Here is a 24,909-nt window from a genome sequence, read left to right on the forward strand (position 1 = left end):
TACATCCTTATTACTATGGTAAATATAATACCAGGTCAAAAGTATTACTTGCAGAAAAAGAACATGTTATAATTGGAATGAAAGGGAAGTAAAATACTGCAACTTTCCTCTATTGATACAATATCATAGTCATTTCTACATCTTAAACATTCTGATTAAAACATGTCACTTGTGTCCCCATCCCCACTCCAGACTTTCCTATTTTACTGCAATTTAATAAGTCCTTATTAAAACTCTTAGTTGCTCAAATCTGGAAGTTATAAAAATGTGGTGCTCCAGGAAGATAGAGTTGTGCCATGTGGCAGACTCAGAGATGCCCCAATTATCCTTGCCTCCTGACATTCATGCCCTTGTGAATTCATCCTCTCCCCTTGAATTTGGGGGGAACTGTGACTTGCTTCTAACAAGAAGAATATGGCAAACATGAGATGTCACTCCTGTGATTAACTAAGATTGTAACTTCCACCTTGCTAGGAGACTCTCTCTATTAATGCTCTCCCTTGCTGGCTTTGATGAAGTGTGCCATCATACGGAGAGGACCTTGTAACAAGGAACTGAGCCAAGAGCCAGCAAGAAGCCAACAACCTTTAAGGAACTGAATGCTGCCAACAGTCACGTGAGCTTGTAAGGGCATCCTTCCCCAGCTGAGCCTGAGGCAAGATCTTAACTCTGGGTGACCCCTTGTGAGCAACCCTGAAGCAGAGGGTCTAGCTAAGCTGTTCCCAAATTCCTGACCAACTGGGAGATAATGCATGTGTCTTGTTTTAAACTGCTAGTTTTATGGGAATATTGTTATCCAACAACCAATAATTAATACATGCAGATAAGGAACACACACAATATCATTAGAGGGCAACTTCAAGACAATCAAAAAACAAGTTCAGGTATTTAAAGTAAAGAAAAGCTTACTATGGAGAAAGGTTAGTTTTGAAACATTTAGAAAAGGGTTATTTATGATACCCATCTGTGCTGGTTTGAATCTATTATGTCTCCCACAAAAGCCATGTTCTTTAATGCAATCTTGTGGGGGCAGAGTTATTAGTCTTTTGATTAGGGTGGGACCTTTTGATTAGACTGTTTCCATGGAGATGTGACCCACCCAACTGTAGGTGAGACCTTTAGATTAGATCAATTCCATGGAAGTGTGACCCCGCCCATTCTGGGTGGGTCTTAATTAGATCACTGGAGTCCTTTAAGAGAGCTCATGGAGAGAAGGAGCTCAGAGAAGCTGAGAGAGACATTTGAGGGACAATAAGATATGCAATCCAGAGTTTGCTCCAAAAAAGCAAAAGAGAGGACTCCCAGATGCTTAGAGAGAAATGCCCCAGGAGAACCAAGCAGAGAGCTGAGAAAAGCTAAGAGACACAGAAGTCCAGAGACATTTTGGAGAAAGCCCTTTGAAACCAGAGCCTGGGAGCAAAAGACCAGTAGACACCAGCCACATGCCTTCCCAGCTGACAGAGGTGTTCTGGATGCCATTGGCCTTTCTTCAGTGAAGGTATCCTTTTGTTGATGCCTTAGTTTGGACACTTTTATGGCCTTAAAACTGTAAATCTGTAACCTAATAAATCCCCTTTATAAAAGCCAATCCATTCCTGGTATTTTGCATAAAGGCAGCTTTAGCAAACTGAAACACCATCTTAAGATTTTCAAGAATTCAGACTGGTAGAGAGATTACAGGAACAGCATAGAGGTAGAATCAAGTGAGTATCACAAACAAAAATAATACAACCCCAAGAAACAGCCAGAGAAGACCAAATAGGTTAAAACAAGTCCAGATCATGGGAAGCCTGCAAGACCAGGGGCTGGGTGGGTTCACCTTTGATAGTATAGGCTACAACTCTAAAAGAAGCTCCTGAGCATGGAAATGACAAAATAACAGCTGTGCCTTGAAGAACTTAATCATATTGGAGGATTAAGGAAGAAGCAGATTAGAGATAAGACCAAGAATAAATATGCTAGCACATGAGGCTAATAAACATGGTTGGGGGGGGTGGTTCACACTCATTAATAATCAAAGACATGGAAATTAAAACTATAAAACATCATTTTTTGGTCTATCAAATTATCAAATTATAAAGAACAAAAACTGATAATACTAGCAAAAATAAAGCAATCTCAGACACTGTTGGTAGGAACGTAAAGGGAATAGCCTTTATGGAAAGCCATTCAACAGTATGAATTAATAATCTGGAGTCTCAGAATCAATAATTCACTTCTTAGAACACACTTTAAGGAAATAAATTACACATTCAACAAAGCACCTACTAGGCACTGAACTAGGCAGTGAAGACACAGCAGTGAACAAAATAAACCTCGTCCCTTCTCACCTCACATGTTTAACAAATAATCACAAAATAAAGGTCTAATTACACATATTACAGGACAAAATGTGAGTGTATTTTAAAATGTCTAATTAAAATGGTGAGATGAAAGAATGCTTCCTTGGAAAGTGAAATTTATTTTGAGAGCTTAAGGATGAGTAAAATTTAGCCATATGAAGAATGGGAGTGATTTTATTTTCTGATAAAGGAATTAATACTCACGAAGGCAAGAAAGAGTTAGTTGTATTTAAGATTTTAGAGGCTGCATTTGTTGATTTTTTTCAACAAGTATTATGGAGGTCTTGGTAAGTACCAAGTATTGTACTAAGTGATGAGGAATTGAGTGTGAAAGGAAGAAACCAATGTACACAGCAAAAGAAAGAAGAGGATAGAATAAAGGCAAAAAACACAGACTCCTGCCTTCCTGTCCCCTTCCAACTCCAAGTATCATAGACTTACTTGCAAAAGGTATGCTCAACAAATTTACCATTCACTGAAATAAGCTAACAGTAAAAAGGTACAACCAAGATCAAAATAAACTTGAAACCTGTATGCACATGTGTTAAATACCAGCTATACCAGGGTACTGTTTTCCCTACAGCTAAATATGAATGGCTCCCAACTAAGCTAAGCCTTCAAGGGGAAAGCGACAACTTTTTTTTGGAGTATTAAGAAAGCTTTCTTTGCAAGAGACCAAAATGAACATCATTAATCCAGGGATTTGAAATCTCCACTGAAATTAAAAGCTGACCACATGAAGCACCACAAGATAAATCGTGAAGAGTGGCTTTTACACAAACCTTATGGTGAGAAAATGCTTGGAGCCATCAGCAAGTTCTAAAGGAGGTCATAAATATGATTACAACTGCATGTGAGCAATGGGCCCAAGGGAGTACAGACCTTTTCCTCTTATCCCTTCAGTTGTCTAAATGATAAACTTTTATATGAGTCCAAAACTATTTCAACATTAAAAGTTAAAATAAAAATGAACAAAAAGATAACAGGTATTCTTGCCGCAAGAAACAATGCTAGGTCTAAAATTGGCATTAATTTCATGAGCTGATCATAAAGAAAGGTAAATGAAACAATCCTCCAAATTGCTTTCTAAGAATCCAATTTTCACTTCGCCCATCAAGGGATGCAGGTGGCATCCAAAGAAAAGCTAAGGGCCTGATTTGGCTCTCCCACTGCCCAACCATCATGTGACTTTGGGACAGGCACTGCGATTTTTCTAAGCCTCTGTTATACCTGCCTCAGAGGGTGGTGTGCATGTGCTTGTCGACTATGGTATACTATACAAATATCTGTTATTACTCCTTAAAATTTTATGTACTTGAGCTGCATTGTCTCATCTTCATTAAGGAAAGAATGTCTTCGAGAAATGATTAACTGTTTGGATTTCTGCAAGTCTCTGAAATTATCAAATTAATCTTATATTTCCCAGTAGGGACCTAAATTTAACCAATGGATTTATATAATAATAAATATAGTTATTACATATTGCCTTCCGGAAAACACTTCATAATAGAACTATAAACTAAAGAAAAGGTTTTAGCTGCTTAGTTTTTTCCTATAAAGTGCACTAATTGGATCAGTTAACCTATTACCTTAAAATTCATTTTTAATTCTGAAGACCTACTTAGATGCTTGAAATGTCTAATAAGTTTGATGAGGCATAAAATATAGTTTGAAAATATTGGCATAATACATAAAATGTTAGATGAAATATATTTTCCCCAAAGGCATTAAAAATAAAAGAGCTCTTTTGAAGAAAAAAAGGTGATGAAGCCAAGAATTTCTTGAAATCCAAACAATGAATACTGAGAACCCAAAACAAATTTATAAGCCTGACAAATAAAATGTATCACTTACAAAATTGGAATTTGATGTGTACTTATCAATGTTGCATTACAAAATGCTTCTGTTTCTTTGTAACTTTAATGTTTCAAACTTCATTATCATCCCTCTGCCTCACAGCAAGTATATACTTGTGGAAAGAAATATCACATTATAATCTGGGTTAAAACTTAAGTTTATAACCTAAAAGCTGGTGGGAAAACAGAGTACAAGCACAACCCTCTCAAATCAAGCCTTTACCCCATTAAAAACTCAAGTCAATCCATTTTAACATGGCAGCTAATTTTGTTTCCTGGAGAATGTATTTGTAGAATGAAAACAGGAATGATTCAAGTGCACAATTTTTTAAAATGCACAAATAGCAACAGAAGTCCTATAAAAATAATATTCTTTATAGCAGTCAGAAAATCAGGATTTTCTCCAACCCCACTCCCACCCCCACCCTCACCCCCTTCAAACTTTCTTTAGTGTCCATCACTGTGTTAAGCAACAATCTACTCACTTCCGATGGGTGTGGTCCATGCCACTGTTTGGTATTGCTTCCAACTTTGCATTTTTCTGCCCACAGATATTTCCGTAGCTGTCGTATCCTGACACTAGTCTCGCTGCTGCACCTGTTGCTACTGAAAAGCCACAAATAAATCCCTAGGAAAGAAACAGAAAAAGACACAAATAAACCATTTCAATAGAAACTGTCACTACTTGGTACAATAATGAGCTTCTTTTGTCTGTTCAAGGGAACAAAGAGCCATCTTTATTGCAAACACTATTGTACTGTTTTCCTTGGATTTCACATGAGCAGCACAAGGCAGTCCACAGGGAAACACTATTTACTACCATAACAAAACAAATCCCAAGCTATTACATCATAAGATTGTCTCTGCATTTTATAATAATAGCAATGTCTCCATACTGAACATCTGCTCTGTACTCGGTGCTTACCATACATTATCTCCACTCCCCATGAGGAGGAAACTGAGGCCCGGGAAGGTTAAAGAAGTTGCTCAAGCCCATAGAAGCTAGTAAAACTCAAAGCACAGAATCAAACCCAACTCTCTTCATTCTTTACTTGTATTTGGTTGTAAAGGGGTTCTGTTTAAATGAACAACAGCAAATGAATGAAAGAAAGAATTTCAAAGAACAAAGAGTATGTGGTTGGTTTTTGAATTATTATCACACTTCAGTGCACACGGCAACTTCTGTTTCCCTCCTGCAGGTAAAGCTGTATACAAACCAAAGAATTACACCATGAAGTGTCGCCACGCTCTGAAAATTGAAGACTCAAGGAGAGTAGGTGCCGGTTCTGTGTGCTGCAAAGATCACTTTCATTTCACGGGAACATGCTTCATCCCAGTGCCAAAGGCAAACCAAAGATGCTTCAGAATCGTGTCCTGCTTGCTAAGCCAAGTATTCACTGACCAAAACGAAGCAATGCAAGCCTACACTCAACCGCAGGCCACCAGGCATGAGAACAGGGGAGTAAGGCAAATCACTACTGATAAACTGATTGTACTTGGGGGAGAAAACTGGGGTTAAGAAATATCCTGGCATCCGGATCATTAAAAGCTTGAGTTTTTGTTAACGTCATTAAAGTGACTAATGAAGGCAGTGATTATCACTGTTTAACTCCTTTTAGCCGAGTAGCATGAGTGATATTTTCTAAGTAGTCCTGACAGATCTCAAACCCACAGGATAAATAATGTATCATTTGTAATGCCTTGGAGAAAAGTATTTTCCCCTTAAATATACTTACCTAAAAAGGCAAACAAACTCTCTTTGCTAAATAGCTCCCCTCCCTATTTTTACTGTAGAGGGTATAACTCTAGCCAGTATACATATTTTGAAGCTACGCTTTATAACAAGGAGCACTGAAGTAAAGAATACTCCCGATTTGCTACTCTCTAGTGTTCTAATCTTGGCCAAGTTACTTCGACTCTCTATACTTCAAGAGAAACCCTACATTTATTTTGCATTAACTCCCCAATGTCTGTCTCCCATCCCCACCCCTGGTAACCTGTACTCTAATTTCTGTCTCTATGAGTCTGCACATTGCCAAATATTTTCTTTGTGGTTACCACAGGTCATAAATTTAACATCCCAAATCTGTAACAATCTCGTTTGCTTTGATGTCAACTTAACAACTCCAATAGCATACATAAACTATGGTCCTATACTCCTCCTTCCCCCAATCTTTATGGAGTTCTTGCCCAAAATTACATATTTACACATTATGCATCCAAAACTATTGATTTATAATTACATTTTATGCATTTGCCTCTTTAGATCCTGTAGGAATTAAAAAGTGGAGTTGCAAATAAAAAAAATATAACAATACTGGTCTTTATATTTGCCCATGTAATTATCTATACTGGAGATCCTTATTCTTCAGTCAATTGTCTGGTGTCCTTTCCTTTTAACTTGCACAACTCCCTTTAGCATTTCTTGTAGGTCTGGTCTAGTGGTGATGAACTCCCTCAGCTTTTATCTGGGAATGTCTTAATTCCACCCTCATCTCTGAAAGACAGTTTTGCCAGCTACAGAAGTTGGCAATTTTTGTTGTTGTTTGCTTTCAGCACTTTAGATCTGTCTTCCCACTGCCTTGTTGCCTCCATGGTTTCTGGTGAGAAATCACCACTTATAATTTTATGCAGGCTCCCTTGTATGTAACATGTTGCATCTTTCTTACAGCTTTCAGACTTCTCTCTTTATCTTTGGAATTCAACAGTTTGATTACAACATGGCATACTGTGGGTCTATTTGGGTTTATCCCGTTTGGAATATGTTAGGCATCTTGGATGTGTATATTCATGTCTTTTGTTAAATTGGGGAATTTTTCAGCTATTATTTCTTAATATTCTCTCTGCCCCTTTCTCTCTTTCTTCTCTTTCTGGGACTCCCATAGTGCATATATTGGTGTGCTTGAGGGCGTCCCACAGGTTCCTCAGGCTCTGTTCACTTTTCTTCATTCTTTCTTCTTTCTGCTCCTCAGACAGGGGATTTTCTATTGTCTGATCTTCAAGTTCACTGATTCTTTCTTCTGCCCGCTCTAAACTGCTGTTGAACCCCTCTAGGAAATTTTTAATTTCTGTTACTATGGTTTTCAGGTTTTCAGCTCTGCTTAGTTCCTCTTCATAACTTCCATCTCTCTACTGATAGTCTATTTGTGTTCATCTATCATTTTCCTGGTTTCCTTTAGCTCCTTGCCTATGTTTTCTTTTAGACCACTGGGCATATTTAGGACCAAATTTTTTTTAAGTCTTTGTCTAAAATGTTCGAAGTATGATCCTCCTCATCGATGGTTTCTAATACTTTCACCTTTTCCTTTGCCCGGGCCACCACTTCTTGTTTCTTTGTATGTTTTGTAATCTTTTGTTGAAACACAGACATTTTGATACTTTGATGCGTTATCCACTGGAATTTAGACTGAGGCATCTGTTCCTTACATATGAGTAACCCTAGGAATCCCCCTGTTTAAGCAGATATGAATGTCCCCTCTTCCCTAGGAAACAATTTCTTCACAGTCCTAGTCACTGCTCTGTGCACCCTACAGCCAGCAATCTCTGTGCACTGTGTGTCCCACAGCCAGCAATCTCTTGCCCCGGACAGCACAATTTGATTGCTCTCCCACAGTACTCTGTAGGGGAGCTTGCTGAGCTGCCTTCTACACACAGGGCAAGTTCTGAAACAGAGTCCCGCAGGCCACCACCAGACAGACTGGGCCAGAAGTATCTGCTCCTAGTACAGGCACGAGAGCTTCTGCTCCGTCTGGAACTGGGACCAAGGATCCACACTTGGAGCATGGGCTGGAGCCTGTGAAGGGATAGGAATGGGGCCAGCCAGGGCGCCAAGAGATCCTACCACTTTCAAGTAGCCTTTTTCTCGATTACTGCAGTCCTTTAACAGTTTTCTGGAGCTTTGAGATATGTTTCAGCCAGTTCTTGCTGGCTGTTCAAAGCTTCGGCATGGGGATGGAACCCTCAACAGTCTTGCTCTGCCATCTTGATCTGTTTCTCAAACTGGGATGCCAGTTTGGCATTTCTGGAACCCCAAATTAGGAAACCCTGTAATGAGCAAGACCTGCAAGTGGAGGTAAATATTAAGAGATTTAAGTTCTTTAACAAGAAGCATCACAAAGTACTAGTAAGAGAATGGGGTTGGTGTTCACAAAGACCTGGATTCAAATCCTCAATCCACCACTTACTACATGTGCGACTTTGAGCCAATGACCTGCTTAGTCTGTTTCCTGCTCAGCCCTAATACAAAGTAACACCATCTACCTCCCAGCCTAGCAATGAGGACTCAATGAGATAACACAGGTCCAGCCCCTTGCTCAGTGGCTGGTGCTTGGCAGGTGGTCAGTAAATAGAAGCTGTTACTGGTAAATCTGAATGGGAAAGTGAGACTGAAGAAGGTGATGACTATTATACTTGGGAATTAACGAAAAACCCCTTCTGTTCTCTATTTTAGAATAAAAATTTCTAGGGAGAAAAAATAAGAAATATCATAAGTAATCTTGTTATTACACAAAAACATTTTCAGACCACAATTTCAATCTTCTTTCACTCCCAGTCTAAAAACTACTAGCAAAACCCTGGCATAATTAATAGGGTATGTTCTTCTTTTGCTTTTTACAGGAATTTGCTTTATGTGTTTGTTAAGTACTTTATGTTGTTCCTTAAAATGGTTCATGATTTCCCTTTCTGACTATTTTTAACAGTAGAGTTGGACATGTGGTTTTTTATCGTAAGCCACCTCGCATCCCTCTGGGATGTAGGCAGGGTATAAATTATAAATGTTACATAAGCATGTTAAAACAGGACACTAACATATTTTCACAGAGGCCATTTAAACTTCTTAGTCGCTTCCAGAAGCATGAGAATAGAGAGGGTGAGAAGCTAGCGGAAGGAGTATAGCAAGCTAATAAGACAGAAAGAAACCATGACTGTTACCTAAGAGACCTCCCATATGGTACAAGCACTGACAATGGGGAACAAGGCCAAATATAATTAAAAATACAATCTCCTTAAAAAAAAATTCCGAAAACAAAAAAAAAGGGGAGCAATGTACAGAAGTTTCATATAAGAAAAAAATGTGATAGATGAAATTGCAATAGGGTGAGAGGAACTTGACAGAATACACTCAATAATTTAATGGCTCCACAGAGAGGGAAAAAGGGTATTTGACAGAAGGAAATCACTTTAATGAGGCACATGATAAGGGAGCACATGATGAGGAAAGCTTTTATAAGCATATCGTAGGAAGCAATCACTAGAAAGAAAGAAAACCTATTAGTAAGGAAGAGAACGAGGGCTAAAATCTTCAAATGATTGAGCTATTGAAGTGCTTTCAGAACTGTTATTTTAAGAGAGAAAAGGGGAGCAGACAAATCACAAACAAGAGGTGACAGGAGGAGTCAGATAAAGGCACACAGTGATGGGGGGGGGGTCAAAGGCAAGACCTAGCAACCAAGAAGTACCCACTGCCTAAGCAGGAGACAGGCAATCTGCTAAACAACAAAGGGTGTTCAGTTTGCCTTTGCACAATAAGATTTAGTTCTACCAAAGTAAGAGTTTTGCTTAGTTTCATTCACTATTAGTCAAAAAAAGATATGCTTTTATTTCACAAGCATGTTTCAATTTCACACCGGAGCCTTTACTAAGCAACTGAACAAGGCAGAAGGCCTTCTTTTAGCTTTTGCAGGTGAGGGGTAAGGGGTAGAAAAAAGTCAACAAAACATGGTGGTGGGGAGGGAGACAGGAATATGGCAAAATGTTTCAAAACAAGATGGGGAATAAAAGAGTTATGTGTACATCCCTTTCTCAGGGATTAACAGGCACATATTCAGACAGAGCTTGGGGTCAATCTCGTAAAAACTAACTTGCAAAGCCTTGGAGTAACATTTGGTTTCTGTTCCTTTCTCTTCTTAGAACCCTAAGACAAGGCAAGCTTATTTAGGACCCAACAGATAGGGCAGGATCAGAAGGCCTGAAGTAGTGCTAGAATTTATGCAAATTAAAAAAAAAAAAACCAAATAAACAAATATAAAACTTTTGCCCATCTGCCAAGGATTTCAGGATTCTTTTAATGTTTAATAGGATGCAATGCTCTAAGAAAGAGGAAAGAGGGGGAAAAAAACAAGAAACATCACTCAATAAGCATTTATTAAGCATATACAAATGCAAGGTACAAAGAGTTATAATGCATAAAGTTTATCCTAAGAGAACCGAAGAGAAGAAAATAATGGGGCACAAGGCAGTAAAGATCAGAGGTTCAGGTTCATGGGCAGCTCAGGCAATGAAAAGAACACAGACAAACCCTGAGAACTGACCTCAACCCTGCCAATAATGCTCCTTATGATCATGGTAAGTCACTTTAAAATTCTCTGAGCCTCAGTTTCCTTACCTGTCATGAAATTAATCTCTAAGGCCTTTTCCAAAATATTATGATTTTAAGGGAAAGTAGGTACAAATTAAAATTTTTAGGAGAATACAGGGCAAGAAGAAGTAGAAACCCATTTGGTTCACTACAATGACTGAGAAAAGCAAGAGTAGATTAAAAAACAAACTGATTTAACAGAAACCATAAGGCAATTTTTAGCACGCTGTTCTTCCAATTCTATGATCCTGGCAAAAAACAGACCATCAAACAGGCACCAAAATACAGCAGTGAATCTCTCACTTTGTGCTGCATGCTCAACAACAATTAATGAGGTAGAAACACCGTGCCCTGGGAACTAGACTAATGCTAGGTCCCTGAAAGTGGTCTGAAGAGACAGCTATACAATGATGTCTCCTAAATGCAGCTCTAATTCAGAACATTATCCAGAATTCCAACCTTGCATTTCCAATTGCTTATCCTACCCACAAATTCTACTTATCCAAAACTCATTTTTTCATTTTGTATTTCCCCAAACCATTTCCCTTTCCTGCATAAATTTTATCTCCATTTGCATCATTATCTATTAGAGAAGAGATCACGTTACCGTATTTGATCAGAGTCCAAGACATTGAGGACACCATATTTTACTTGCAAATGAGGGAGCCGTGTCTTACAGGTCCATGTTCCCAGGCAGGACTTTTTTGTTGCTTCTCAATTGCAGGGGACAAACACAAAAGGTAAGGTCTGCCTCTTGAGGCCTCTCCCTCTTCCTCCTCTCTCCTAGGGTCAAATCTGTCACTGTGTAATCTTGGACAAGTTATCTGTGCCTCTGTTTCCGTATCTGTAAGATGGGGGTGTTGATAGCAGTAGTATCCACTTCAGAGTGGTTGTGAGAATTAAATGAGTGTCCATGTGTCACGTGCCGCGAAGGGGCCTAGCACATAGGGAGCAGGGATAACTGTGGAGGTGGCTGGGGAGGAGAGGGCCTGTGCATCAGCTCCCACTGCCCGTCTCCCGCAAGGTGCGCACACCCGACAGGGCCGTCTGGCCTCCTCTTTCCTGCCTTTTTGGGGCCAGCTGATTTGCGCAGGTTTGGCCCAGGTACATCTTCCCTGCTCTTCTCTTCCTGTATTCTCTTCTTTCTGTATGTCTCATAAAACACCCCTACGTCCTCTTCCTGAGACAAACTGGGTACTGTCATACCGTCCTAGAAGTGGTGGGAAGGAACTTTAGCTCACTTGGCCCAAGCTTCATTCCACAATTCCTTTTACCCATGAGTGCTTTATTGGGGATGTCAGGTGCCTGCTTGGCTGCTAATAAAGTGGTTTTCTGTTATCCATCCTACTCTTGGTTCCCTGTGTGTAAAGAAACTGAACATGGGAACCTAGGAAGAGCTGAAAAGTCCTACCCTCGACCCCTGACACAGGAACTACTCAGTCATCCTGACCCCCCCCCCCCACTTTACTCCAACATCAGTGACACCGAATGCTATTGTTCTTGCCTCTTCATGTTCTCTCCTCTCCTTTTCCACTACCACAGTTCAAGTTTCTCACCTCTCACCTGGGCTACTGCATTAGCCTCCAAAGTGGTTTCTCTGCCTGAGATCTTGTCCCCCTTCTGTGTCAACTTTAATGCTGGCTGCCAGGGCATCTTTCTAAATCCAGTCATCACTCCTTGCTCAAAACTCTTCTTTATCAGTCCCAACATCAGTGGGTCTCAACCCCACTGAGCTGTTAAGAGTCACAGAGTTTAAATCAGAACCTCTGAGGTACGGCCCAAGCACGAGGAATTTTGTAAAAGATCCCAGGTAGGTCTAATACACACCCCGAGTTTAGGGCCACTTGTTTACTACCGTAACGGAAAACAGAAACTTAGAAGTGCAATGCTATATATAATTTTTTAGAGCAGGGAAAGCAGATGTCCACTAAATTCAAAATAGTAATGAAAGTTCAAATGTGGAAGATGGCAGCTCTCAAAAGGCTGGTAGCAATTTACTTTGAAAAAAATCATAAGTTCTAGACAATTCAGGCATGGAGAAACCTTGAGACGGAGCGAAGATACGAAAAAAAAAAAGTACAAATATTTATGAAGAGATGAGCATGTATAAATAAAAAGATTTATTGGTGAAAATGAGTGGAAGATGACAAGAACTTAAAATATTTAAGAACTAGAGCATAGATATCAAGGAGTCAGCAAAGAACCGCAAGTGAGGACAGAAGAATAGACATAGTTTGAATATTATTAGGCTGCAAGACGATTGAGAAATCAGCTGTAAAAGCAGCAGGCAGCTGTGGCCACAAGTTGAAAAGAACGTAGCCAGGAGGAGCCCCTTCTAGTCCATCTTTGTCACTTACAAACAGCAGCAGATTCTTCCACAAGTTAATATTTAACCTCGCTACGCCTCCTCCTTTGTGAAATGGGAATAAAACTTGTCTCACAGTGTAACTGGGAGAAATGAATAAGAGAAGTACACATATGAATAAATATACATAAGAAAGCGTCAAGATTACAGATCACTGTTCAAAAAAATGAGTTGGGTGTTTCTCTAAGAAGTACTAAAGAATGAAATCCAAAGGGGAAAACGTCTAAAAACCATACAAAACAAATAATCAGAAGACAAAATCACTTAAACTGTTGAGGTGCACAATGATGGGCAACAGAACTTGGAGATTTCTTCAATTTCCACAAGGCAAAATTTGACAATAGCACAACTCCATGAAGGCAATCCATTAAAAGAATCATTCCAAAACAAATAATAATGCTATGCCTGTATTTAAAGGCACACACAGTGGGTCTTAATTACCATTACACTGAAATCAACATTATATTAATTACCACTGCATTAAAACATTTCAGAAAACAAATCACTTTTACTCTCAAGTCACTCCCAATCAGCCTATTAGCAGTAATGACTGCTCTTTCTGGAGCTATTTTAACACCAAAAAGCAGAAGCACCTCGGGTGACAGGGTGCATGTTTACATAAACATAATTCTGAAAGGTCAGGTGCTATTTGTCCCAGGGTTAAATTCAGGAGGGAATAAAGGTTATGGACTAACTCTGTTGGTGAAAGACCTTTTCCCCACTCTGCTCGCATATTTGTGCATGCTGCAATTCTGCTGCCAGCCCATTGAATTAAGTAGTCTCTTGAACAGCATCTTCTAAGTCCTCAGATCTAGGAAACAGGTCTTTTGACGTTTTTCTAAATATCCTACATTTGGAAAAACTGAGCTTTTATCTTTAAAACAAACACACATTATTTCACTGGATTGGTTTATTACTTCTTACTGTTAAAATTTGCTGCCTTCCTTTCCTTGGTCCAAAGGTACTGGCACCTACAGTTATGCATATGAACCAAATTGTGTGATCTGCAAACGAAACTTGGAAAGTGGGTACTGGCATGAGATGCAGAGTAAGATGTTCTTAAAGAGCCTCTGTAAGAGGTATAGGGAAAATGGGGTTAAAAATATTCACACCTGAGTGGAAAAAAGACTGCCTGTGGAAGCACAATTGCATTTTGAGTTGTAGAAGACTGAGAGAGAGAGAGCAACGCTGTCTCTGCACAGACCCTTGAGGAAGAAGAAATGAGGCACGAGAAAAGTTAAGAGACCCAGGCTCCATTCCCAGTGTGGCCTTGGGATGGCCCTTCCCACCCCTGGGTTCCACGTTTTAATCTGTAAAATGAGGACAATGGACCACGTAAGGATTTCCAAAGTCTATTCTGGCTATGAACATCCTCTGGCTTGAGTCTAAAACAGTCAATTTTTTTTCCCACCTTTTTTCCAGTTCACACGAGCAGTGACTACAGCCCCTGAAGTCTGTGTCAAAGATTCCTGCGGGGCGGAACGGGTACACAGTCTGAGTAAGCACACCCTCAACACCTTGCACCTGAGAGTCTGCGCCCCCACCGGCTACCCCCCATTTGAAAATCACTGATGGAAGGTCCTTTGGGCTCCCTGATCTCGAATGCGAGATGCTGATCATTTCGGCCAGCTCAGCAGGCAGCAGGGGACTGGTGCGGGCAGAGGGAGAAGAGGCAGTGAGCTTCCGGCCATCTATCTAAGAAGACCTAAAAAATGCCAGAACAGGAAGCCACTACAGAAATCATCCAGCAAAACCTCCTCCTCTTATGCGCAGGAACACTGAGTCCACGAGGGGAAAACTGACCAGCCCGAATGAAGCCAACTGTCAAGTTCTCGTGCCTGAGCTCCAGACTCTTGGCCAGGACTCTGCTCACCACCTCATCAGGGTCACAGTTCAGAGAAATATCTGTCAAACAATCCGATTTCTGAAATGACCTAGTGAATGAGATAGATTCCAGTTGCTCCTTATTTTTCATCACAGTTTTCAGGTAGGAAAAAAAATGAGGGGGATACCAAATATCCCTGTATTATATAGGAAAAAATAACCTGCCTCAATAGTATGCTAAGCCCTCCAGTTACAGGCAATACATGAAGGGTTAAAAAAAATAGTAACTCCCCCTCTTTTTCCCCTTAAACTTTTTATTTTGAAATAATTGCAAACCTACAGGACAGCTACAAAAAATTTTTTAAAAACCCATATAGAGAATTCCCCTCCCCTAGTTACCCAGATCCACCAACATTAACATTGTGCCACATCTGTTTTATCATTCTGTCTATCTATCCATCTATCTATCTTCTTCTAAACAGTTGAGGGTGGGTTTTACACATCATGCTCCCTGAACACATTAAACTTCCACTGTGCCTTTCTGAAGAACAAGGGCACTCACTTATGCAACCACCTTAAGTGCAGACACAGCTTCCCCTTTAAACCGATTCCCCACCGTTCTCTGGGATCTGAGTGCCAGTCTCGGTGCCTGTGGGGTGTCCTTACCATCCCGATGCAGAAGAGGACGAAGAGCAGCAGCCAGGGAATGTCTGTGCAGCTACGGTCCTCCAGAGGCTTCCATTCTCGCTTGGAGCTCTGGTTGAAAATACAAAGTGAGAGAGGGCGATAGACGTTCAGTTCAGTTAAAATCGGGAATGCATAAACACATCACTTATACCTAGATCCCTTTTTTACTAGCTAAGTTTCTATTGAACCTTCAAGACCCAACTCGAAGGACACCTTTTCTGTGGGGTTTACCCTCCATCCTTCAGCCAGCACCCCACTGACCACCCACCCTGCCCCAACCCCCAGCTCTTCCTGGCCAGGCAGAGTGCTGTGCTCGGTACTTTTCTGGTACTCTATCAGTGTTATTTAGCACACTGTATTGTTATTATTTGTCAAGTGGTGTCCCCCAGCAGCTCTTGAGCTTCTCTAATCTCTCAGAATTTGAGCTTCTTCTCAACTAACATGATGTCTGAGGCATCAGTAAATGCTATTTAAAATGAATAAACAAAAGAACTCTCCCAACTTCAATCTTAGTAGTCGCTTTTTCTTTGTGTGTCCAGATGCTAGACTTAAAAATTTAGGGCATGCTTTCTATATGCTCTCTTCTAGGAAGGAAGCCCATCAAAAGGAATTCCTCTTTAGAGGCAGATTCTTTTAAGTTGAATAAAATTCAGGAAGGAAAAACAAATAAAACACTTTAAAGATCTGGGTAACTCTTAAACCACCATCCCCAAATTTCCATTCTGTTCTGGGAAGTGTTAAGGAGTTTCTAGATCAAGCACAGAGATTCCCTGGTGAACAAGAGACTTTCTAAAAGTTAATGTGCAAAGTATCGACTGGCATTCCAATTGCATTTTTTTTTCTTATAGCAATGGTCTGAGGTTCTCAGGTCAGCTCACAAAGTCCTTTTTCCAGAATGCAGCTGAAATACTAATACTAGAGTTTTCTAATTAACAAACAGCCCTGAGTCTCACACCCTCCCTGGAAAGGGGTGAGAAGGGAAGGGAGAGAGAAGGCAGAAGAACTTTCACAGCTTGAGAAAGGTTTCCAACAAAGAGATTGGGATCTCCAGTGGTTTCCATGACAAGAAACAGGAAACCATCTGGGTAAGGCTTTTCAGGGGGAAGAGGGCTCAGACATAAGCAGGTTGGAGATAATGGAGGCCTAATTATAAGCATAATTAGTATTTAGAGTGCTAGGGTGGGGAACTACATGTCAACCAAATTTCCTTCCCTCTAAAACAATGGTTTCTAACTATGCACTCTGATACAAACCTGATGAGCATTATGGATTCTTTCTTGGGAAGGTAAGTATAGATTCCCATATTTTTCATAAAAGTTTAAGGAATTCAGTGACCCCTAGGTTAAGAAACTCAACTTTAAAATGTCTATCAACACTGAGAGCAGAAAGTTCAAGCTACAACCACTTCTTCCTGACCTCTAAAGTGTTAACTAGACAAATGCCTTTTTCCTTGCTAACGCCACACACTGTTCAGTTGTTACAACCCACACCAACAAACCACCACCCTTGATAGCTACTCCCACACACCCACATGAGCAAACAAATGAGCACCAGTTACTCCTGGGAAAAAAACCTTATCCCAAGATCCTAACCAGCATTAAAAACCAAGAGTGAGAAGCCAGTTTTTTTGTTTTGTTTTTTTTTTTTTTTCAGAGGAATGCAGCCCTGTGTCATAATGGATAAAGGGCATGGCTCTCACTGGCTATGTTATTAGCTAGTTACACGACTTGAGATAAATCATTTCATCTCTTTGGGTAGTGTAGTGGGAAGGAGTTAGACTGGATCTCTTAGGGTCTCTCCTAAAAAAAAACCTCTAAAAATCTATTATCAGGAATGCAGGAATGCAGTCTGCAGTTTTGTGGAGATTTTAATTACGACAAGAAAAAAAAATTACAAAATAATTTGACAGCATTTCCTGACCTATTCAATGCCTATGTTGTGGTCTCTGTTCTGGAAGCCAGTTGCTCACAGTGTGAATAAAGAATGTCTCTTTGTAATAAATAAATTCAGTCTTGAATAATACCTAGTACAGTAAAATTATTTACAAACACAGAATTTGGCACCTCTATGAAATTCATTATATTTATTCTACGGTAATTTACAAAGCAACAGCTACTCTGAAATATTATATTTGTTTGTCTTAGCAAACCATATATGATGAGAGGAGACAAAGAGGGAGAGGAGGGACCTTAGGTTGATCAAGCGAAGTTTCCTTATTCACAATTTTTTTTCAGTATTTTCACCTCAAACCAACACTCAGTTTGCTAATGCTTAGATTTTCATCTGTAACATAAAGGAAGAGGGATTTCACTCTTGACCAGAGAAACACAAAGATTAAACATCTCAACCATTTGACTGAACTCGCTGTGGGCTACATCTGTGCCAAATATACAGGAAACCTCCCACTGGGGATGGGGACGAGACGTGGGGAGGGATGAGGCTGCAAGGAAAAACTCGTGATAGAGCACAAAGCGGAGGGGAAGAGCACAAAGGCTTCCCGCAGGAGGGCCTGAACTGAATCTGGAAGGCTGGCTGAGATCACCAGGGAGACAAAGAGGATGGGAGCAGTGACCCTGACCTTGGGTAGGAGACAGGCAAAGCCAAGGTCACACAAAGACAAATTCCTCTGAAAAAGCAGATCCTCCAAGGCGGAATCCTTAATTCTGGATTCTGTAAGTATAGTACTTAGTTATGTGACCTCCGCCAAGTTACTTATCTCATGTAAACCTCATTGTCCTTGTCTATAAAGTGGGGCTAATAATAGTGCATATTTCCTAGGGCTGCTTGAGGATTAAATGTGAGCAACTGCATAGTAGGCACTAATGCTTGGTTATTATTATTATTTATTAATACTCACTTTTTGATTAATCCTCTCCCTACTGTTAAACCATCCTTTCACCAGGTGGATCTTTTCACTAAAAAGGATAAAAGAATTTTAAATTTTCCTCTCATACTTACTCTAATTTTGACCAAATGGTGGCATATTTCATTTAGCTACCATTCTTAAGGCTATCAGCTATTAATTATTATTAGCCAGGCACTATACCCAAAGCTTTATACACATTATGTCCTCTACCTTTGGAACAGCTCTCTGGTATAGGTATCACCCCTACTTCACAGATGAGGAAACTGAGGGTCAGAAGTTAAATAATCTGCCCACAGTTTCACAACGATGCAAACAGAATTTGAATCCAAGGCTGTGACTTCAAAGCCAAGACCAGTGAGAATACTATTCATTTGAACTAGTCCGTAAACAGCGTAAACCTCCATTAGTTTCTCCTCACACTGCAAAATTTGGGAGCCAACCCAATAATTTAAGGTCCTAAAGGAACAGGGAAAGAGAGTGAGACGTGTTATGAGCCATGAAATTGCTGAAGTGAGTCAGGAAACCCAACAGTTGAATAATTTTAATGATTCTTTAACAGAGTTAACCAAGTGGCAACTGAATTTAATGTTTTCTGTTTCTTCCAATTAAAACGTTTTGCAAAAGCACTTTTTAAATGTGATTTTACCCCTTTTTCTGATTCTACATGAGATTAATGCAGATTTGTCAATAGATATTAGGTCCCCTCCCCTTCACAGAAACTTACAATTTAGGAATTAAATAAGACTAAAAAAAAAGCATACAGTTCAGATTCTTAATGAAAGTGATTAAGATCCAGCAAAAGGAAAAGAAGGGACTTGCCTGAGGACCCATATTTATGACTTCATTCAATCCTCAAAACGATTCTTTTAATTTTTATTTGCTCTACTTTTCTATTTTTAAAAAAGGAAACTGAGGTTCCAAGAAAATAAGTGGGAAAGCTGTCTGGAATCTAACTACTCAAATTCCATCAGGGAGATAGAAACTATAAGAAAGAGTTAAATGGAAATGCTAAAAATAAATTTAAAAAGAACACATGGTAACAGATGATGAGTACCTTTGACAAGCTCATCAGGAGACTCAACACAGCCAGGAGAATAATCAGTAAACAAAGATAGGTCAATAGAAATTACCCTCGTTGAAACACAAAGAAAAAAAAGTGAAAATTAAAAAAACAGAACAGAGCATCCAAGAGCAGTAGGACAACAGCAAATGATCTAACACATGTGTAACTGGAATCCCAGAAGACGACGACAGAATGGGGCAGAAGAAATATTTGAAGAAATAATGACTGATAATTTTCTAAAATTAATAAAGGGAACAAAGCACAGATCCAAGAATCTCAGAAAATCCCAGGCAGGACACACACACACACACACTATATTCAAAGTGTTGACTACTAAACAATCAAGAGATGATTTCAAAGGCAGCAGGGGAGAGGTGGGTGAGACACCCTATATGCAAAGAAAAGATTATAGCAGACTTCTTGTCAGAAACTGTACAAAGCAGAAGACAACAGAATGGTATCTTCAAGTACTGAAAGAAAAAAAAAAACGTCAACCTAAAATCCTACACCCAGGGAAAATGCCTCTCAAAAAATGAAGACTTCTTGAATCTCCCTGGCAACGTGGAATATGACTCCCAGGGAGGAATGTAGACCTGGCACCGTGGGACGGAGAACATCTTCTTGACCAAAAGGGGGATGTGAAAGGAAATGAAATAAGCTTCAGTGGCAGAGAGATTCCAAAAGGAGCCGAGAGGTCACTCTGGTGGGCACTCTTATGCACACTTTAGACAACCCTTTTTAGGTTCTAAAGAATTGGGGTAGCTGGTGGTGGATACCTGAAACTATCAAACTACAACCCAGAACCCATGAATCTCGAAGACAGTTGTATAAAAATGTAGCTTATGAGGGGTGACAATGGGATTGGGAAAGCCATAAGGACCAAACACCACTTTGTCTAGTTTATGGATGGATGTGTAGAAAAGTAGGGGAGGGAAACAGACAGACAAAGGTACCCAGTGTTCTTTTTTACTTCAATTGCTCTTTTTCACTCTAATTATTATTCTTGTTATTTTTGTGTGTGTGCTAATGAAGGTGTCAGGGATTGATTTAGGTGATGAATGTACAACTATGTAATGGTACTGTAAACAATCGAAAGTACAATTTGTTTTGTATGACTGCGTGGTATGTGAATATATCTCAATAAAATGATGATTTAAAAAAAAAAAAAAAAAAAAAATGAAGACTTCTTCAGACAAACGAAACGTTAAGAGAATATATTATCAGTAGATCTGAGCTACAAGAAATGTTAAACGAAGTTCCCCATGCAGAAGGCATATGATATCACAAATCAACTTGGATGTACACAAGGAAACGGAGATTTCCAGAAGTGGTGAAAACAAAGGTTGGAAATTCTTCATAATAAAACATTTTTTAAAAGTTAAAAGGGGTGCTTTTAAAAAAAATGCATTATTTGGTCTTTTGAACTGGCACAAGGCAGATTTCCAATGTTAAATACTAGTCCTGGACAATAAAAAAACAATTTGAAGTCAGACCACAGCTGGCATTTCCTCGTTTGTATTATAACATATTCATAAAGTCAGGAAGGGACAATGTTTAACATCTTCACATTCCTTCCTGCATTCTGCACAGCACAGATGCAGAAAGCAGCCGCCGTGGTCTCTCTTCTAGAAGTCATAGCACAGGCAACCAGGTCAGACCCCACAGAATCTAAGTTCACAGAAATAGGCAGAGCCGGACAGATTAGGAGGATTGCTTAAAAAACAAACAAACAAAAAAAGATCAGTGGGTAAGAGCAACAATCCAGAATTAAGATGAAAAGAGTCAACCAGGTCTCAAATATGGAGAGGCAGGTAGGGTCCAAAATCCAGGAAGTTAGAAGACACCACGGTGATAACTTATCTAAGGGTAAAGACTGAAAGCTCCCTGCCCTCTTTCTATACTCTGCGCTTACTCACTGTAGGTAAGAGTTTCTCCTCATTAAGATAGACTAAAGCTTCCCAAAAGATACTATAATGATACAGTAACACTACTGCCTAACTACTGCTGAGTCTTTCCTTAATACACCAGACTTCTGTAGGAACGGTTTGAAAATAATGGAAAATGTGCTACAAAAATGGTAGTAGCCAATTATACTAAGAAGTTACTTTACTTTCAGACAATACTCAGCATTTCAGGGGTTCCTCAAATAGATATTAAGCACCACACAAAGTACTTGGGATTAAAGGGCAAGTAAACATCCCCTGTCCTCACTGAGCTCTGGTTTGGTGGGAGAGAGTCAAAGTGCTAGGATATCATGAGTGATGCCAAACTAGAGATGTGCAGAAAGCACTGCAGAAATAGAGATGGGGGAACCATTAAGTAAACATTTGTGAGATCTGTTAAAATTACCTCATAAACTTTTGCATCTTTTATTCTGAAACAAACACTGAAACGATCCTTCAGTGTCTAAAAGAGAATGTGTTTTGTACCCAAAAAGCTTACTAAAAATTCTTGCTAGCTATGATGAGGAAATATTGACTGTCAAAAACAATTATTCCACACAGAAATATTCAGTAATGAACAAATAGAACATTAGGTTGGCTAAAAAACAATAACAACAAAAAACCAATCAGGCATTTATTTCTCATTGAGCCATTAAGAGTTCTTTATATACTAAAGATTTTGCAGCTTCCATAAGGAAGGGCCCTTTCAATCTTGGAAATGAGGGGAAACTTCTTCCTGTGTTCTGACACAAGTAGTGCAGGGTCATACTTACGAAGCTGCTCGAATATTTTAATGCAAGTATCAACCTTCCTAATACCAAGTAAGTACTGTCTGGACACATACAGTTCGAGCTGCTGCAACTTGAAATTTCTGATGGGCTAGGTGACTACACACCTCTTGTTAATGCATTCTCCAGCATTCAAAGCAGGAACTAATGGCAGCTTGGAAGGCTGGTCTAGAGGGAGAAAAGTGTCCAGGTAGTGTTAACCCTGCAAATAATGGGCAAACCAGCCTCAATTCCAGTCCCACTTGGGCCAGCAGTTCACAAACGCGGCACTGCCCCTATTGGCTGGGAGGTGCACCACTGATACTTAAGACTAAGAACAGAAGAATGGAGCTTAGACATTTACGCAGAAGCAAGCTTGTCCTTAGGATAAGGTCATCCCGACATACGCATTCTCACATGCTTTCTTGAAGGCCAGCATTATGGGGAGGTAGGTTGGTGGGCCGGGAATTGCAGATTCCTACTGGCAGGCACACCAATGACACCCTTTGCAAGTGCCACATGTGCAGCATGATCCATTACTTCTGCCTTTCCCAGATTCCAGTGAAAAGCCTACTAAGCCACAGAGGCTAAAGCAAGCTGAGACATGGCTTTTCAAAGCAGATTCCCAGGATGTGTTCTTAGGTAGTGTGGCTTAGTTTGTTAAATACTTAAAGCCACTACCGCCACCCACCCCTACCCCCAATTTTTTCCTTGACTATCATAGCCTCTATTTCCTGGATGAACAGACCAGCTCCAAAACAGACTCAGTTCCAGCAGCTCTGCTATAGTTTTTCATTGTCCCTGCTCCTCCTTGGCTCATCCAGAAAGCCTCTATAATAGTCACCTCTAAAGTCACAGCTACAGAGCCATTTATGTGACTTAAGTACATAGAGGACAAACACTGGCCTATCCGTCAGGACTTGTATTTTGTTCATGCCATCCCTTTTACACAAGAACCTCCAGTATTAAAGACAAATAGTCATACACTCAGAATCTTCAAAGCTCCCTCCAAGGACATACTGCTTCATTAAATTCCCCAATATGCTTTTATTTGCGCAGAGTAGTAACAAAAGAATAAAAGAGCTGATGTGTATCATTTTTGTCACAATTTTCAATAGAGTGAGCAGACCTGATGAGGTTGGGTAGCAATAAAACATGGAGGCTTTCAGCCTCCTGTTCATAGCACCTGCAAATAAAATCTTGTAATAGGATTTTGAAAGAAACTGCCTGTCCTTTGGGAGAGCTCTGTCAAAGATCTGAGTGCATAACTACTTACACTTACCATAAGTAATCCATTTCATTTGCTAAGCCTGGTGACAGCAATTCATATGTGAAAGGTAAAAATAAAAGCATGGTTTTAACAGGCGGTTAAAGGTAATAAGATACATTGAGTGGAAAGATACAGGCTTCTATGTCCAACTGCTTATCTTAGTTCGTGAACTTTATGCTAAATCACAAACGTTCATCCCTTTAAGGAGAAAGGGGGAAATAGCAACTAGAGGTGCTTTATAAATTATGTATTTACATAGTGATCAAAGATATATTACCAATGGCCTTATTCTTCCTCCAAGTGCCCTAAAACCAACTGGAGCCTCTTACAAAGATGTCCCTCTGACATCTGACTTCTCCACAGCTGCCTTTCTTGCATATGAGCACATGATAATTACTGGGCAGAGGCCAAGTTAATCCTTCTCTATCACATAACTCATAACACTTTTTTTCAGCTTTTACCTTCATCATCAGTGAAGCACAATCACAACTAGACAATGCAGATGAACCTTGAAAACATTATGCTAAGTGAAAGATGTCAGACACCAAAGGTCACATATTGCATGATTCCATTTATATGAAATATCCAAAAGACATAAATCCATAGGGACAGAAAACAGAGTAGTGTTGCCAGGGGCTGGGGAGAAGGAGGGAAACATGGGGTAACTGCTTGATGGGAATAAGGAGGGTCTCCTCTGGGCGTGATGGAAATGTTTTGGAACTAGATGGAGGTGATAGTGGCACGACATTGTGAAATGTTCTAAAAGCCACTGGATTGTACACTTTAAAATGGTTGATTTTATGCTACATGAATTTCACATCCATAAAAAAAATTAGCCTCTTTCAATATATTTTTGATAAAACTATAAAATGCAATTTAAAATTTTTTTAAAAAGGAAAAACTATACAGACAAGTCTTGCTGGCAATCCTGAAAGAGTATTTCTAATTTGTATTTCTCCTGGATCAGTGGTGAGCAACCTATCTTATCTAAAATTACGCTTTAATTTAAAGAAAAATTCTGAAGTTTTTATGGGCTTTGTTTTTTCCCTGTCATTCTGATGGGCAGAATGACAGAACCAAAATTCTCCTCTGCATCTTCCACCTGCTCCAGATACCAGTTTCCAGATAGCTACCGGATCTACTGACTTTCATTGCTATTCTTTACCAGTTTTTCAAAGCGGGAATTCATGGCTACTAAATATAGGCTTCTTATTCTGTCTTTGGAATCTTGGTTTCTTTCCATCATGGAACAAAGAACTGATTCATGAAGACTGCACTGACTTCACTAGCATGAAGATTGCACTGACTATGACACAGCCAATGGGCGGGTCTAAAGGGTACTGAGTACATGTAATAAGTTAAAATCAAAATTAGGCATTGCCTTCGGCAGCAAGGATGTTTTTAGTCCACAGAAATCCTGCCCCGAAATAACTATATGTTCAGTTCTGTGGCAGTGGCCAAAGATCTCCTAAGTGAACCAAATCCCTAGTGTAGTTTAAAAATAATGTAGTGTTTATGGATCATCTGTTTTAGTTGGTAGTGATAGGACATATTTACTTGAAAGAACC

The 24,909-nt window shown here is 39.7% G+C and overlaps 1 protein-coding gene across 4 annotated transcripts in view; it reads right to left on the reverse strand.

Moving 5' to 3' along the window:
- Positions 1–24,909, reverse strand: part of SLC44A1 (solute carrier family 44 member 1) — a 191,811-nt gene that overhangs the window by 123,849 nt on the left and 43,053 nt on the right. For all 4 annotated transcript variants that reach the window (XM_037798696.1, XM_037798697.1, XM_037798695.1 and 1 more), the window contains exons 2-3: positions 15,412–15,501; positions 4,684–4,826 (exon numbers count right to left, since the gene is read on the reverse strand). In XM_037798696.1, the coding sequence (XP_037654624.1) occupies positions 4,684–4,826; positions 15,412–15,501 (233 nt within the window). The remainder of the gene's footprint in view (positions 1–4,683; positions 4,827–15,411; positions 15,502–24,909) is intronic.

This window comes from Choloepus didactylus, chromosome 10, assembly GCF_015220235.1.
Source record: "Choloepus didactylus isolate mChoDid1 chromosome 10, mChoDid1.pri, whole genome shotgun sequence".
NCBI lineage: Eukaryota > Metazoa > Chordata > Mammalia > Pilosa > Megalonychidae > Choloepus > Choloepus didactylus.